The sequence below is a fragment of the Guillardia theta genome (assembly GCF_000315625.1).
Source record: "Guillardia theta CCMP2712 unplaced genomic scaffold GUITHscaffold_4, whole genome shotgun sequence".
Taxonomy (NCBI): domain Eukaryota; class Cryptophyceae; order Pyrenomonadales; family Geminigeraceae; genus Guillardia; species Guillardia theta.
The window spans coordinates 333,273-348,277 of NW_005434670.1; the positions used below are offsets into that span (position 1 = coordinate 333,273).

General features: G+C 53.4%; 6 protein-coding genes across 6 annotated transcripts; 4 read left to right on the forward strand and 2 right to left on the reverse strand.

Moving 5' to 3' along the window:
• Positions 1 to 352: 352 nt before the first annotated feature.
• GUITHDRAFT_63765 (hypothetical protein) lies at positions 353 to 1,077 on the forward strand (the record flags this gene model as incomplete). The annotated part of the gene is made up of 4 exons (XM_005840921.1): positions 353 to 482; positions 535 to 596; positions 647 to 873; positions 921 to 1,077. The coding sequence occupies 4 exons, from the start codon at positions 353 to 355 to the stop codon at positions 1,075 to 1,077; spliced, it is 576 nt and encodes a 191-aa protein (XP_005840978.1).
• A 1,353-nt stretch (positions 1,078 to 2,430) lies between these two features.
• GUITHDRAFT_100250 (hypothetical protein) lies at positions 2,431 to 6,989 on the forward strand (the record flags this gene model as incomplete). Its single annotated transcript, XM_005840922.1, has 12 exons — positions 2,431 to 3,866; positions 3,917 to 4,028; positions 4,078 to 4,285; positions 4,329 to 4,441; positions 4,488 to 5,312; positions 5,358 to 5,963; positions 6,003 to 6,092; positions 6,169 to 6,200; positions 6,265 to 6,472; positions 6,519 to 6,593; positions 6,643 to 6,773; positions 6,821 to 6,989. The coding sequence occupies 12 exons, from the start codon at positions 2,431 to 2,433 to the stop codon at positions 6,987 to 6,989; spliced, it is 4,005 nt and encodes a 1,334-aa protein (XP_005840979.1).
• A 40-nt stretch (positions 6,990 to 7,029) lies between these two features.
• GUITHDRAFT_132428 (hypothetical protein) lies at positions 7,030 to 7,614 on the reverse strand (the record flags this gene model as incomplete). Its single annotated transcript, XM_005840923.1, has 1 exon — positions 7,030 to 7,614. The coding sequence occupies one exon, from the start codon at positions 7,612 to 7,614 to the stop codon at positions 7,030 to 7,032; it is 585 nt and encodes a 194-aa protein (XP_005840980.1).
• A 2,260-nt stretch (positions 7,615 to 9,874) lies between these two features.
• Positions 9,875 to 10,630, forward strand: XRCC1 (XRCC1 in base excision repair; the record flags this gene model as incomplete). The annotated part of the gene is made up of 1 exon (XM_005840924.1): positions 9,875 to 10,630. The coding sequence occupies one exon, from the start codon at positions 9,875 to 9,877 to the stop codon at positions 10,628 to 10,630; it is 756 nt and encodes a 251-aa protein (XP_005840981.1).
• A 532-nt stretch (positions 10,631 to 11,162) lies between these two features.
• Positions 11,163 to 12,743, reverse strand: GUITHDRAFT_63878 (hypothetical protein; the record flags this gene model as incomplete). The annotated part of the gene is made up of 4 exons (XM_005840925.1): positions 11,163 to 11,525; positions 11,659 to 11,721; positions 11,875 to 12,490; positions 12,643 to 12,743. 4 exons carry the CDS (start codon positions 12,741 to 12,743, stop codon positions 11,163 to 11,165), a joined length of 1,143 nt encoding a protein of 380 aa, XP_005840982.1.
• A 681-nt stretch (positions 12,744 to 13,424) lies between these two features.
• GUITHDRAFT_132430 (hypothetical protein) lies at positions 13,425 to 14,056 on the forward strand (the record flags this gene model as incomplete). Its single annotated transcript, XM_005840926.1, has 3 exons — positions 13,425 to 13,553; positions 13,651 to 13,752; positions 13,799 to 14,056. 3 exons carry the CDS (start codon positions 13,425 to 13,427, stop codon positions 14,054 to 14,056), a joined length of 489 nt encoding a protein of 162 aa, XP_005840983.1.
• Between the last annotated feature and the right edge of the window lie 949 nt (positions 14,057 to 15,005).

The window sequence follows — 15,005 nt, forward strand, 5'->3', positions numbered from 1 at the left end:
GTTTGAGGGAAGAGGTTTAGAGGTAGATCATGGCATGGTCAAGTACAATGTAGCAGAAACATCTGTACCTATTGTAGCATACAAGAACCATTCAAAGTTAGATCGATCTGCAAGGAAATGTTCGCTAGAATCTTTCTGCGACATCCGGTTGCGTGCAGAGTCTAGCATGTTTTAACGGGGGGCCAAGGATTCGGCTCTTGCTAGATGTTGCTAAGTTCAAAGAAGATCATGCTTGTGCATTCTTTTTCCTGTTGTGTCTCTGTCTCCAAACATACTGAACAACCGCTGCTGTTATTACAGAACGGAGTCAGCCAAGGAGTTTGCATCAAACTTTCGTGAACCTATATAAGTCATGGTCTGGCGTGGGGGAGGCGATCAGCGTGGTGGAAGAGGAGGAGGGCGTGGAGGAGGGCGTGGAGGAGGGCGTGGGGGCTTTGGTGGAAGCCGAGGCATGGATGAGGGTCCACCAGACACTGTCATTGGTAATTTTGCCATCAAGTTTGACGCTTGTCCCTTACCTTCATGTTATTTTAGAGGCCGGAAAGTATGTCCATGACTGTGAAGGAGAGATGGTCATCGATGCCAGCCTCGAGAAGGTTATTTCCGAAACACATGCCCCCGTCGCCGTACTGATGTCTGTTTTCAGGTTCCCTACTTCAATGCTCCGATCTACCTCGAGAACAAGACCCAGATCGGGAAGGTAGAAGAGATCATGGGACCTATCCACAAGTACATGTTCTCTGTCAAGACAGTTGAGGGTGTCGTGGCGTCTTCATTCAAGGCCGGTGACAAGGTGTACATCAACCCTCAAAAGCTCTTGCCGCTGGAAAGATTCACTCAACCGAATCAGCCTCGTGGAGGAGGAGGAGCAAGGTAACAATCGTGTACTGCTTTTCCTCATTTCTCAAGTTGTCTTTCAGGGGCGGCAGAGGTGCGCCAAGAGGCCGCGGAGGAGGTGGGACTCCTCGGGGTCGTGGAGGCGGAGGATTCCGTGGACGTGGATCTCCTGGAGGCCGTGGAAGTCCAGGAGGACGTGGCCGTGGGGGATTCGGTCGTGGAAGGGGAAGAGGTGGATAGACTGGACTCGATGGTTTCAGTGTGTATCCTTTCTTTCTGGTTGGGGCCTTGCGCAATGGTCAGTGGAGAAGCTACATACCGCATATGTTCAATGATATCAGACGATGTTACGAACTCAGCATACACCAGTTTGTAAAGTAATCTATACTTTGAAGCTCTGACAATACCTGCAAAGTCATTTTATCCGTCAAGGCGTCACAGACTTGAAGTCAGATCAAATATTTTCTCAGAGCATTGCAGAGGCTTTAGTTAATTGTTGGCTTCCTTAACAATTCTAAGTCAGTTTGTCTGCCTCGTGAGTGTTTAACTTTTGAATAAAACTTGCAAAAAGCAAAGGAACAGCAAGACCCAGAGGAGCGAAGAAATGATGTACAGCCAGCCATCCTCGTAGGTCATGACGTGTTCCTCTTCTTACCAGAGATGAACACTATCAAACAAGAGTGTGAGATTTGCAAACCCAGGAGCGCGAAAATTTCCAGGCACAGGATGAAGACTCGCATGCCAGGCTGAGCTGAAGGACAATACCAAACGAGGTAGACGTGCAAGGGACTGCTGAGGACGCTCAAGCAGGTGAAAGTTTGAGCGATCAAGATCAAGCTTTCCTCTTTTTTCAGCGGCAACGAGCCGCCCGAGTACACTTTAAACCATGAACATATCAAAGAAATCAAACCCGAAACAAGAAGGGAGACTAGTGACGCATCGTGAACGACGTCATTCCACCCGATATAGTTCCACCTTTGTTTGACAGGATCCAGAGCATCGCAGCTCATGGGCACAAAAGCAGCAGTCAAGAGCGACACACATGCAATGAATGTCGATGCTTTCCATAACCAACTGCCTTCTGCGTTTATCCAAGATATCAAATTTGCAACTCCTGTCAGGAGCAGGATCAGTTTGATCAGGGTAGCATCATGGTTTGTGGATAGGAATCCTTTGCCCTCGCACCATACTGAGGATATGACGCATCCTCTCCAAGTTTCGTGCTGGATCAGGTGAGACGTGCACAGCAACATGGCCAACAGAACGAGAGCGCATGCGCAACATGCGCTTGTTGCCTCCACCCGCATGGCGGGAACACCAGAAGTTTAAAAGTTTCCGCAGAAATTTTGATTCAAACCTTGAAACTTTGAAAGTTGTAGAATCTTACCCTTCGCTATGGGCTGCTACAAACTGAAGTGCAGCGCAAGCGACAGGCGGAAGAAGAAGAGAGTGGGGGGTGAAGAGAGCGTGAAGGAGGATGTAGCTAGTGGATAAGACGGTGATGGCTGTAGCAGATCAGAGCAACAGCATCAGTCAAGGGCGGGGGGGGGCTGAGCGAGGAGGGCCCGGATAAGACCCCCCGAGAGGGAGGCCATGCAGACACGAATGAGCAGCTTCAGGAGGGACGCGATCACAAAAGAGCTCTTCCTGCTCCTTCTCTTCGCAGGATTCGTCATGGTGGCGAACTCTGAATGCAGCAGAGGAAGCATGGGCGTCCTGGTGGAAAGTCTCTACTCTGGCGAGTTCGGCCAGTCGGCAAAAGGTGGAGGATACGGCAGACCCCCCACCCTCGTTGCGACGTCTAGGGCGCTGTTCTTGGCAAGCCTGTATGGCCTCCTGCCGCGCATAAACCAAGAGAAGGCGGCTGAGTTCGTGATGGCGGCCACTGGTTGGAACCAGCGCAGTGCTGGGCACGAGGAAACAGACGAGGGGGCAAGACCAGTCGCAGGAAGCCTTGAAAAGGTAGAGGATTTCTATGCTGCCATCCTCTGCTTTCAGTACCTTAACATCCCCTTGCCCGAGCTGGCTGAGTTGTCCTCGTACTTTCGAAGCATGTGGGATGAGAAGAGCAGCCTCTTCGGGCCCTCGCCGGGACAGCCAGGGGACGTAAAGTCTTCTGCGCTGCTCATGTTGGCTGCCGAGCAGTTCGGGAAGCTGCATGACCTGCAAGCTGAAGCATCGAGAATCCGGCAGATGCTCAACAACTCCATGGACGCTTCAGGCTCCTGGTTCAGCCTTCCCAAGGAGCATGTGGGAGGGTCAAACGTGATCACAGCCAACTACTATGCCGTCCTGCTAGCAAGGAAGTGTGCGTTCGAGTTTCAGAACGCAACTGCCATGGCCAACGCTATCGTGAGTTTCCAGCAGCTGGACAAGTCGTTGCCCAAGTACGGAGGGTTCTACGGCGACCCGTCCAAGAGTTTCATCTCGCTGGAGACAACGGTCTACGGGGTTGCGACCCTTCAATTGCTCTCCATGCAGTCTGCTCAGCATCAGAGCGGCTCGCAGACAAATCAGACTTCAGACGGCAACTCCTCCGATTACTCCGAACGAGCAAGTAGAGACGTGGGTGCTATCTTGGCCAGGAGTTTGGACCTCAACGCACTCGTCTGCTTTCTGGGCAAGGCACCCACGGACCTCAAGAGCGCCTTCTTGGTTCACCTGGCCCTCTCTTCAGTCCCTTCCCTCCTCCTTCACTCCTTTCAGACCGCCATCTCTTACGAGTTCGAGTGCTCTGACAAGCAGCTGCAGCAGACGCTGACTGGGAATGTCCTCCAGGCTGACGCGCTGTCGGCTTGCCCCTTGTCAGAGATGATGTGGTCAGTACGGGCAGGGAGCAATCAGATCGTTCAAGGGACTTCCATCCGCCCGGAGTTGGCTGTCTCCACCTTCCGCGGGCTGCCTCACAGTGGGCTGCAAGTGAGATTGAGTGCTTCATACTTCGGTGGACACAAGGGGGCGACGCAAGTCAAGCTGCTCCAAGACGTTGACATGCCATGGAATGTTGAAACTCAGAGCTACATCGCAAGGTGAAACTCCCATGTTGCCTCATACCCCGTCCTCAAGATGTCTCTTGCAGTGAACTCGTGCAAACATCGGATTTTGTGGGAAAGTTGAAGATAGAAATCACGGCAAAAAGCGAAGTTCCTGGCTTGGGTCAAATTTCATTCAGCGTAGAAGACACGAAACTTGTATTCGGGTGACGATCGCGCGAGTCTTTGCTGACACTCCTGCTTTCAGATCGGGTATGGCCTCAGCATCTCCTCGCAAGCAATGGCAGACGGAAAACAAGTTCCGGTCGGTGGAGATGTGAAGTTAGGGAGCAACTTCAGCGTCGGGCTGGTGATGTTCAATGCAATCAACGGCAACTTCCTGCAAGGGAACTTTCTCATTAAGTTTCGCGTGCTCGATGCCTCCCTTCTCACCATGGGCATCCAGTGGTTGAACGGTGTACTCGACCTGCCGCTCCTCGTCACTGACAGCACGTGCAGGAACCAAGAACGAGGATCCGATCCGATTCAACTACTCCTTGAGCAGCGAGGCTCTGCTTCCCTCTGGGAGGCTCCACTTTATCATTGAGATCGTCGACCCTGAGAGCGGCCAGGTGTTCTATAAAGTCGGGGAAGGAGACGGTAACGGTAAACTCGCAGGTCCATACCAACACTATGCTGTGGTACAACCTGAAGCAGCAGATGGTGGCAAGCAACATCACAATCGACAAGAGGAACGCGTCTCTGGGCGACACAGTCACCGTCGAGATGATCCCAGGGATCATGACAGAAGATAATCACTTCCGTCCGTTCACTTCCCGAACAGCAAAGCACAGGAAGTTTGTCATGGAGCTCATCTCTCCAACTGAAGATGTTGGGCGCCGCATCGAAGGCGTGCTGTCCTCAGGAGAAAACATCTCCAAGTACACCTTTGTCCGTAAGGTTGAAACCAACCTCAGGTCGCTGGGGGAGTACAGTGTGACCTTCCGATTTCTCTCGGCCCATCATGCCGGCACTCCGCAGATGCTGAGGAATTTTTGTGGCTCTGCAGCAGCCGATGAAAACATGTCGGAGGCGATCTGCGAGCATTTGAAGTTCAACGTGTCGGCCAACCTGCGGGTTGAGATGATCAAGAGCAACCCTGTTGCCGGGGGCACCATCACCTTCGGATCGGAGCTTCTGTTCGCCTTCAAAGTGATCGAGACTTCCACTCAGGTTGAGGTGCAGGCGAGTGGTGAAGACGCAGCTCGGGTGCTTCTGTACATCTTTGACTTCTCCGGGGAAATCTGCCAGCATCGCATCATTGCAGGCTCGAGCAGCGTTGAGCGAGAACGAGTCCCCTTGCCTGCTACCAACGCTTCGGAGGAACACTCGGCAAACTTGAACTCGTCGGGAGTGCAACGAAGCAACGGAGAGTTCGTCGTGCGATGGACTGTGGGGCCCAACACGGTGTTCGGGAAGCTGATCCTGAGACTCAAGATGCAGGTCAGTGTCTTGTTCTCACTCGCTCCATCATGAATGAATGACTAGGTGGTGGATGGAGTTGATCAAGACCTGTTGAGCGCGGAGACTGAAGAAGCTTGGAAGTACGAGGTTCATGTCGGGGGGGAAGTGCATGGAACGATCCTCTCTGTCTACACTAGGCAGATCATATCCACCCTCGATCCGATCTCTGACAACCTGCAGTGCAGTCAGCTCACCCTGAGCCTGCAACAAGATGCGTTTATGTACGCGATCAGGCTTTACTTGTCGTACTTGGGTGTTGAGTTCAAATACGCTCAGAGTATTCAGGATCACTCCAACAAATTCTTGGCTCGCATGTCTCCAATTAATGTACCGATCATCGAAAGCATTCGCGTGCAAGTCGCAAACATGCCAGCGAATGCTTCGACTCTGTTGAGTTTTTTCAAGTCGAGCTCTTCGCCAGTCGTAGTGGATTGGGTTTTACATCGAGGCAGCCTGCTAGCTGCATCTCTGCAGGAAGCTTTTTGCCGGCTACTACAACGTATCCAGATCTGGTGGAAGACCTTCAAAGAGCGTGTGGCCAGCGAGCGATGGGCGTTGTTTGTCATCAACTTTCACCTGGAAAGTGAAGGAAAGAATTTCACTGGTGCCACATTACTCGCAGATTTGAAGGTGAACAACGCAGTATCTTGCTTTCAATGATCTTTGCAGCAGTACCGTCCTACTTTGCAAGCACAATGGAAGGGGATACAGGATTTTTCGGAAATCCCTGTGTTGTATGAGAATGATGGGAGGTATCAGGTGAGACTGTTTGAAATCTCTCCGACCTGTGCTTCGGTCTACACAGCAATCGAGTCCTCACCTTCAATGTGAACAGGTCAGCTTCTCACTCCCCATCGAAGTCGTCCGGTGAGTCTCTGTTGCGACCCCTCGGACGGAACGTGACCTTGGCCTCGTGTCTCCCCGGCATCAGGAACGGACACTATCGCATCAACATCCGTCGGCTTGTGGACCTGCAGGCCGAGACGTTGCAGCTTGAAAGAGTGAGAAAGAAAAAGGATGACGCTGACCTCCTGGCCCTCCGCCGCGGCCTGCCAGTCATCGAGACGGACACCCGGCAGTCAGACCGGCCCAACGATCACGAGCAGGTGGATGACAAGGTCAACCCGATCTTTCACATCGTAAGATCTTACACTTGTCCTATCTTGCACTCAACCGGATGTGCAGGACGTCGTGTACGAAGAAAGTTCGATCTTCTACACGTTATTGACCAAAAGCCAGCGGCTGCATTTGGGTATACTGGTAACATCGTCGACATGTCCCTTGCCTAGTCTGATTCTCTTGTCGACAGTGTTTCATCTCGATCTACGTTCTCTGCTCCCTCCTCCTCCTCCGAGCCATCATGTCGATATTGAGCATCGCTTCCTTCAAAGGCTCTCCTAAAACCAGCCACAAGGTTGGAAAGCACAAGAAGAAGAACAGGTTCGCCTCTGCTCCTCCACTGCCTGTCGTTGACTTGAGGACGCAAGGGCGCGGAGAACTCTGAGCCCTCAAAACGAGATGATCACGGGACCTGCTCCAATTGCAAACAATGAAGAAGATCTGCCCTCTTCAAATATGGAGGCGGGTTCTGAAGAGATGGACTTGAGTTTGCAAGGAGTCCAAGGTGAAGATTTCTTTTATGCAAGCAACATGTAAATAAAGCACAAGTCTAGTCTATCAAGCATCATATGCATTCTCACAGGGCTGGATAAAGAGCATCATCTTTCCCAGCCTTTCTCTGCCTTTCCTCATATTTCCTCATGAACAGCTGGCGCTGACTGAGATCTGCGAGCTCCTCCTCCCTTGCGGACAATTTCATCCGCGCGACTCCAACTTCATCGAGTCCTTTGGCGTTGTCGTCGTTGTGAGTTTGAAGTCCTCTAGAGAAGTTATGTATCTGACGAATGTCGGCCTCATATATCCCTCCTTTGGTTCCGCTCATACTCCCTCTCTTCAAGCACAGCACCCAGTCAGCTGGTTTGTTTGCGGCAGTCTTGCCATCTGGACTATCTCTGCTGCGGCTGAGCTGATAGATCTGACCGGCCTGTAAATGCCGTTTGATCCTCATCAGTTCGTGCTGCCTCTCATCGTCCAACCCGTAAGTCTTCTGCACCATGTCCTGGCTCTCGTTGGGGTAGAGATACTGGAAGGCCTTGCGGTTTCGTTGGTACTCTTGGCGGATCTTGTCGTAAGCTCTGTCCACGTCGATACCTGGTTTCAGCCCAAAGGATTTCCTCTTCTTCTCGCTGCTGTTCTCAGAACTTGCCGAGACGTTCTGCATTGCAGGAGCTTGGAAATTGTGTATCGAAATGCGTTCCTGCTTTCGACGGGCTTCTCCGTTGCACATGTCACAGCAACTTGCACTGTTGCCCATCTTCACTCGATCAAACGCGTGGAGGAGTCCTCGTCACTGTTGTAGAAGCAGGTTGTAGAGAGCTGATGATTGTTATGGATGACGCAACACCTTTGAGACTCCCACAGATAATATCCTGCGACCGTGCGATGTGACAACGAAGTAGAAGATGCGAAGCTAGGATGATGCCCAACGATCAATTCATTTCCCCATCCTCAGATTGCGTAAAACTGAATCTTCAAAGTCAGCACTGAGCAAGAAAAGGAAGCAAGAGAAATAGGTGGGTACAAGAACTCGGAGCATGAAAGCGGCAAATCTCAGTCTAATTCTCAGGATTGCACTCTAACATCTTCATCTCATGAGCATGCAGGAGTTCCTTCAAACATGTTTCCGAAAGTTCTTTCTCTTATCACTTGCAGCGCCTCATCGCTCGCATGGCTGCCGCGCTCCCTTCTCCCCTCTATCCTCCCAACCATCGCACGGAAAGATCCGCATCTCCGACCTCAGTTGGTTCGCCCCCACCCCCACCCCCCACACAGCGAGCCTCGGAGGGCAATTTGCTGACACTACCCCCGATGCACTGGACCCCTACGGTGTTGCAATGATCGATTATTCAGTTTACCCCTCTCACAAGGGGTACAAAGAATTTAAGGGGGGTACCATAATTGCCGGCAGTTCGAGGTACCCCACCCTTCCCTCCTTCTACACTTTTCCGGACCTACTGGCCACCAACTTCTCCAACCCCCACCCCCCCCTCTAAAGGGATTTTCGGGGTACTGCAGGGCCGCAAGTCTTCCCAACAAGTTGACTACCTTGTGCCATCATCCGAGCCGCCAAGTTCCGTCGGCCACCCCCACCCCCACCCCCACAACTTTGGCAACATCAATCCCGAGAGGACCCACCCCCAGCTGCCTGAGGCAGGCTGTTGACTTCGAGGCTGATGACCCGGCAAAGGAGCCTTCTCAAGGCTTCCCCGGCATGAGAGCAGGGTGGGTACCCTTACCCACCCCAGGAATCTCATTGCAGAACTCCGAAAACTTCACCTCCTTCCATGGCAAGTTCCTTGCGTCATGAAGTGTGAGAGTCCACCGTCCGTCCAAGCCGGACCACCCCCACTACCCCCATCGCTGTTGCCCGCGGCCACAGATCACGCTGTTCAAAGCCTGGCATCCCGGTCCGGGGGCCGCTCTCGGGTACGTTCTTGGTAGCGGCGGGCGTTGAAGGTTTATTTTTACTCAACTTGGCAACGCGTTCCGCCGGTCACCTGTACCGGCGGGTCTCCTGACTGTCCCCGTACTGATTTTTAACTTAACTGAGGAGCCGGGAGTCCGGGTCAAGCCTCCTCCGAGTCAGTCTACTCTCCTGCCATCCTGTCCTCGTACCGTAGTACTGATTTTTAATCAACTTTGAGTAAGCGGCCGGGCGTGCGGTCACCGTACTGGCCACGTGACCGGCAGGCTTACTCTTGAAAGCCGGCCCGGTGCCAGTAAACTCAGCCACGAGTGAAACCCTTTACTCAAAGTTAAGCCTTAAATGAAAGTTTATTACTCAAAGTTGAGTTAAACTTGAATCAGTACGGGCCACTCACGGTGACTTGAAAGTTGCCAAGATCCTGATCGGACGGAGACGCCGGGTCAGTGAGTGACTCTCGGGCCTGATTGTCCTCGTACTGATCTTTAACTTAACTTTGAGTAAAGATGTGCTGTCAGTGACGGACCGTCGATCGGACTGAGTTCGGAAGTTGGTTGGGAGGTTCTCCCGCCAAATTATCATGGCTGTGAGGCTCGTCGATTGCTCGTCCGAGGACGACGGGCATAGAGGCGGCAATGCGCTGCAGCAGGAGGCATACGTCAAGTGGCTCCTTGCCCGAGGAGTGAACCAAGGCTGCCTCGTGCTCCAGGTGGAGCCGCCGTCCCCGGTTTATGGCATAGAGATCCTAAACGCGGGAGCGCAATTCGTTGAAGTGCAAGGAAGCGAAGAAGAAGAGGGGGAGGAATGGAGGAGCCTGATGAGAAAGGCACTCATGCGAACGGAACTTGAATTCAAACAGGAGAAAGGGGTTGACAGGTCTCGAACATTCACATGTGGTGATTCAAAAGCAAGTCTTTTACCTTGCTCCTCGACAAAGAAATGGTGCAGGTTGAAAGTGACAGTGTCCTGTTTGAGTGAGCTGCTTGAGCCTGACAAGATGATTGGTCTTGCTTCCGTCAAGATTCGGACAGAAGAGCATCAGTCGATCCCTGCCGTTCCTGCTTCGCCTGACAAGAAACCCATGGAGGCAATGCAGGAGTCGCCATGTAGCGTCGATCAGCACAGCTCAACATTCACGGCAGGAGCGACGAACAATGCCGAAACCAGCCGCCATAGTGCAGCTACACCGCAAACAAATCGTGCCCGTGATAGCTCGCGATCAGGAAGCAATTCATCGACGTCTCCAGGCCAAAATGATCGATCCGTGGGAAAGAATTCGGGTGGGCAGGTAGCGAAGAAAGCAACAGATGCCCTGGACTTGACGCAACCGTCTCAACGAAGCAGCAAACAAGCATCGACTGAGGATAGGAAGAACAACAGTGAAGCAGGAAAGAGATTGAAGCCAAATGCCAGTGCAGAGTCAGAGAAGAGTCAAGAACAAGCTGCAAAATCATCCGCTAAGAGAAGAAAAGAGGGCAAATCTGCGAATATTTTGCCGCTCAATGGAGTATACATCTCAATCAGTGGGATCGAAAACCCAAGCCGAGCACAACTAAGAGAACAAGCACTTTCGTTGGGAGCTCGGTATGCTCCGCAGTGGTTGTCGGGTTGCACGCATCTCATATGCGCCTTTCCCAACACGCCGAAGTACAGGGAAGCGAAGAAGGATGGAGGTGTGGTTGTTGAGGCTTCTTGGTTGAACGATTGTGCACGAGAACAGCGAAAATTGCCAACAAGCAAGTATGAGATGTAATCACAATCCGACCAGACGGCAGGGTCACCTAATCATAGCCAAAGTACAGAATGTACAAAAGAATTCGTCACAGGGATTAGAGGGAGAGGATAGACTCGTCCGCAAGATGCGCCAAGATGTCCCCGATGAGATAAAGAGATCCCGTGCCTGATAAAATCTTTCAGCGTCTTTCCATCCCGCCGGTTGCTCTCACATAGAACTTCAAAGGGATATTTTTCGCCCTTGTCTTCCAGGAACGAGCAGGCAGACCGGATCCCCTCCAACGCTTCGGATATGCTCTGAGCGATGGCAACGTTGGGCATGTCGCTGTCACTCTCGTCCAGGATCTTTTGCTGCTCATCGTCAGAGATCGGTCAAGCATGACGGACCTCCGCGCGTACCTTGATAGCCTCCTTTGAATGCACCAAATATGCATCTTGACCTAGCTCACTCTCAGCGTCCTCAGCAAAACACTTCCGCCATTCCAGCACGAGCTTCTCCTGCCAAGAGTAGTCCACCGCCTTTCCCAAGTGTAAGAACACGGCACAGAGAGTCAAAGCCGGACCTCAGCACTCTTGGCTACTGACGACAATGAGGAGTCGTTGGGTAGGAAGAGCACAAGGTCAAAGAGGTTTCTCTTCCTGTCTCTGCAAGGGCACGGAGCACTGCAGCTACACTGCCGGTAAGGGCGGACAAGCTTCGCAAGCGGCGAGAGCAGGTTCTGCGCGATCCTTCCGCCGGTGGTGTTGAACAACAAGATGGTCTTGAAGGGGGCGCATCCTTGAGGCCGAGAGTGGCCGTAGGCTCTCGTCAGCGCCTCCTCGAACCACAAGCTGCAGCACTTGAGGCTCTCCTGGGTGTGAGCCCCGTCGAGGAAGACTCGCGCCCCCGGCAGGCCAGGGAGACTGTCAAGCACCTTCGAAGGGTGTCAGAAGTCTCAGCTGGGAGAGAGACGCAGATAGATGAGAGCTAGTCAATGTGAGGAGAAGGAGAGGGGGAGGAGAGGAAGGGACAAGAGCTGGGCAATGGAGGGGACGAACGTAGAGGACCTGCGCTCTGCCTGGCCATTTCGTGTTGGCTAGGCTGGTCAACTCTATGTCATGTAGAGGCATCTTGACTGGGACCAGGTGGCTCGAAGGAGTCGATTTCTTCGGCTCCCCTTCCTCCGTATTCCACCCGTTTCCGGAAATCGTCGGAGATTGGCCCCAGGGCTGAATACGTGGGTCCTGCCACAACTTGCTGCACGCAAATTTCCATTTCGCCACAGAAGCGTCTTGGGTCCAGTCCTCCTGCATGCGAATGGCAAACATGCGGACCAGAGCGATGGCTAGAGAGGCGTTCTGCCGCTGGAAAGACCCATGTAGACCGAGGCAGATATTCTCGTACTTGCCGACATCGTAGTCTTCTATCCTCGAAGCTACATACAGCGGGCATCCAACTGCCGCTGCCGTGTCCTCCAATGCATCTTGCGCTTCAGAATTCTGGTCATAGACAGTGATGGCAGGGACACCTCGCTTGAAGATCCCTGCCTTCTGCCGCGCGATCTTGTCGAGGGTATCGCCGAGGATAGCAACATGGTCATAGTCGAGCAGCGTTACTCCACAGACAACAGGATGAGGGAGGACGTTGGTTGAGTCCTTGAGCCCTCCTAGCCCTACCTCGACCACCGCCACGTCCACCTGCTCCTTCTGGAACACGTAGAACCCAAGGACGGTGAGGAAATGAAAGTAATGGAGGCTGCTGCCGTACGACCCCGACAGAGCCTCGTGTACGTCCCAAAAGTAATCAGAGAACTTTTCCTTGGATAGAACAGCTCCGTTGATCCTGATTCGCTCCCTCACGTCTATCAGGTGGGGCGAGGTGAAGAGACCCGTCTTCAGCCTGGAGGTTCAACGACATCAGATTGTCATCTACAGGAGCACAGGACCAGAATCAAGACACGAGAGCAGCATAAACGTCAAGACATCTTTCAAATCATTCGTTTCCTCCACCCAGTTGCAAGTCAATCTGATATCCTGCCCAAGATTTCTCACCCTGTTGTTCGAAGAAGTCGCTCCACGAACGCCGAGGTCGAGCCCTTGCCCTTCGTTCCTGCTATGTGAACAGTCGGCAGGCGGAGCAAGTCGATGCCCATCAGCCTATTGCTCATCGTTATCGCACCATCACTCAGCGCCTAGCCTCCTCATCTGCCCGCGACCTCCCTACTTTCTCATTCCCCATCCTCCAGTTCCTGCAACGACCTGCCACCCTTCGCACTCTTACCTGCAACATTTCTCCACATCTTCGAGCGTCCCGTGTTCTTGTCCTGCTCTTCCTGCTACGATGTAGCCTGATAACGCTTCCACTGCAGCTTCCATGCCACCCTCCCTCCCCTCCCTCCCACGCCTCCCTGCCATTGTGATGTCCCCCGTCTAGCCTCTCAAAAGTTCAGACTGGGGGAATGTTTACGGCACTGAAGAGCGGGCCGGGCCCCGGCGCCGCCTGCCGAGCGGCACCGCTCAGGCCGCCCGGCCGCCGGGGCGATCACGCCCGGCCGCGACTCGCGCGGCGCTGTCCCGGTCCCCCGCCTGTCACACTCAGTGCGAGTGAGCGGCTTCCGCCGGACTCCGGGACAGTCGGGCACCGGGCCGCGGTTCGGACTGGCTGCAAGGGCCCGGCCGGATTGGCCGGCCGGGAGGCGGCTTGCGGCGCCCGGCGCTGTGTTGATGAGCCAGCACGTGCATTGAAAAGTTCTCGAAGCCCGGTAAAAGTTCCGAAAGAGTATCGTGATCGTTTCTCCGGACCATGGCTGCTCCTCCGTGGCCTCCCAGTCGCGATGGCCTCCATGCTCCGCAAGCAGACCCTCTGCCTCCTCTTCTCCTCTACCCTGGCCTTCTCGCCTTCTCCCTCCTTCTTGTGGAAGGCCCCAGCTCTCCAGCGAGCGAGCCTTTCTCTCAGAAGCCCGGTAAGCGCAAGCAAACATGCCGAAATGGCGCGGGAGGCACCTCGACCGAGTGGCCTCCTTTGCCTTTCTGTACGAATTTCTGACTATGTGCGGGTAGAGATTGTTCTCGACGACAAGCATGCAAATGGACAAGATCAATGACAAGAAGCTCTTCGTGTCCGGCATCCCCTTCGCTCTCAGCAGCGAAGATCTTCGGGAGGTTTCTCGCGAGTCCATTCATCTCCTCCCCCTGACATCTCATGCAGACGTTTGAAAAGTTTGGGCCCGTGGAGGACTCGTACGTAGTCAAGGATCGTGAGACTGGCCGGTCAAGAGGCTTTGCGTTCATCACCTTCTCCTCCAAGGAGGCTGCCTCGCAAGCCTGCAGCGCGTTGAATGAATCAGATCTTGGAGGAAGGACCGTTAAGGTTTCCTTTGCCAAGGACAGGGATGATCAGCCTAGGGGAAAGCAGGACCGTCCTCGCAGAACCTTCAAGCCTCGTGGCTCCAACAACGACGAGTGATCGGTGGCGAGCGGTAGAAGAAGTTAATTCATTGACTCGCCGTGGCCGATTAAACTTTTCAAACGTGCCCGATGTTGTTCCCTTTATCTTTGAATCTTTCACTATCATATCAGCTGCACACTCTCACACGCGTGCTTTCCTCGACCTCTCAGCTCCCACATCTTGAGCCGACATGTTTCTCCTGTCTCTTTACCTGAGAACAACCTCGAAACGAGCACAAGACGTCACCTGGCCGTTGAAAGTCTTCAAGCAGGGGAGGACCGAGAGCAAAAGGAGGCTCCTCCAGGTTCCAGGGCTTCGTCCTCGTCTCTTCCTCTCCTCCTCCCTCCTCGTGACTACAGGAAGGTCCTCTGCCATGGTTACTCAAGTCTGCAGTAGTGCCTGAGTTTGAAAGCGCTGCAGGCCGGATCAAGAAATACCCATGTTGGAGGACGAAGAGCAAGAAGTAGCGATGAGATATGTCGATCCACTGCAAACGATGTTTCGAAGAGCCTCCACAACAAGTCACGAGGCACGTGAGAGTGATGGAAGATTCACCTTGAACGCCTGATAAAGTGACATGTGCTGGAAAACATTTCGACACAAGATCACATCGAACCGGCTGCAAGACCAAACATAAGGCCAAGAAACAATACATCCCCTCTCAACCGTCTGATAGGAATGTCTACAACATCCTGCCGCAAGGCAACCAGTGAGGGGCAACAATTAGCCATCGCCAAGATATACGAAATTTCCAACGCACCCAGAGGTAGAAACGCAGCCCCAGCTCCTTGTTCCTCCGATCCTCTCTCGCAGCTCCCACCGCTCGTGGAGAGATATCAAGTCCGGTGTATCGCAGCTGCTCCGTTGCCCAAGAGCCAGGCCGGATGAAAGAATCAGCACCAGCACCAGCACCAGCACCAGCACCAGCACCAGCACCAGCACCAGCACCAGCAGCGACAGGAGGGGA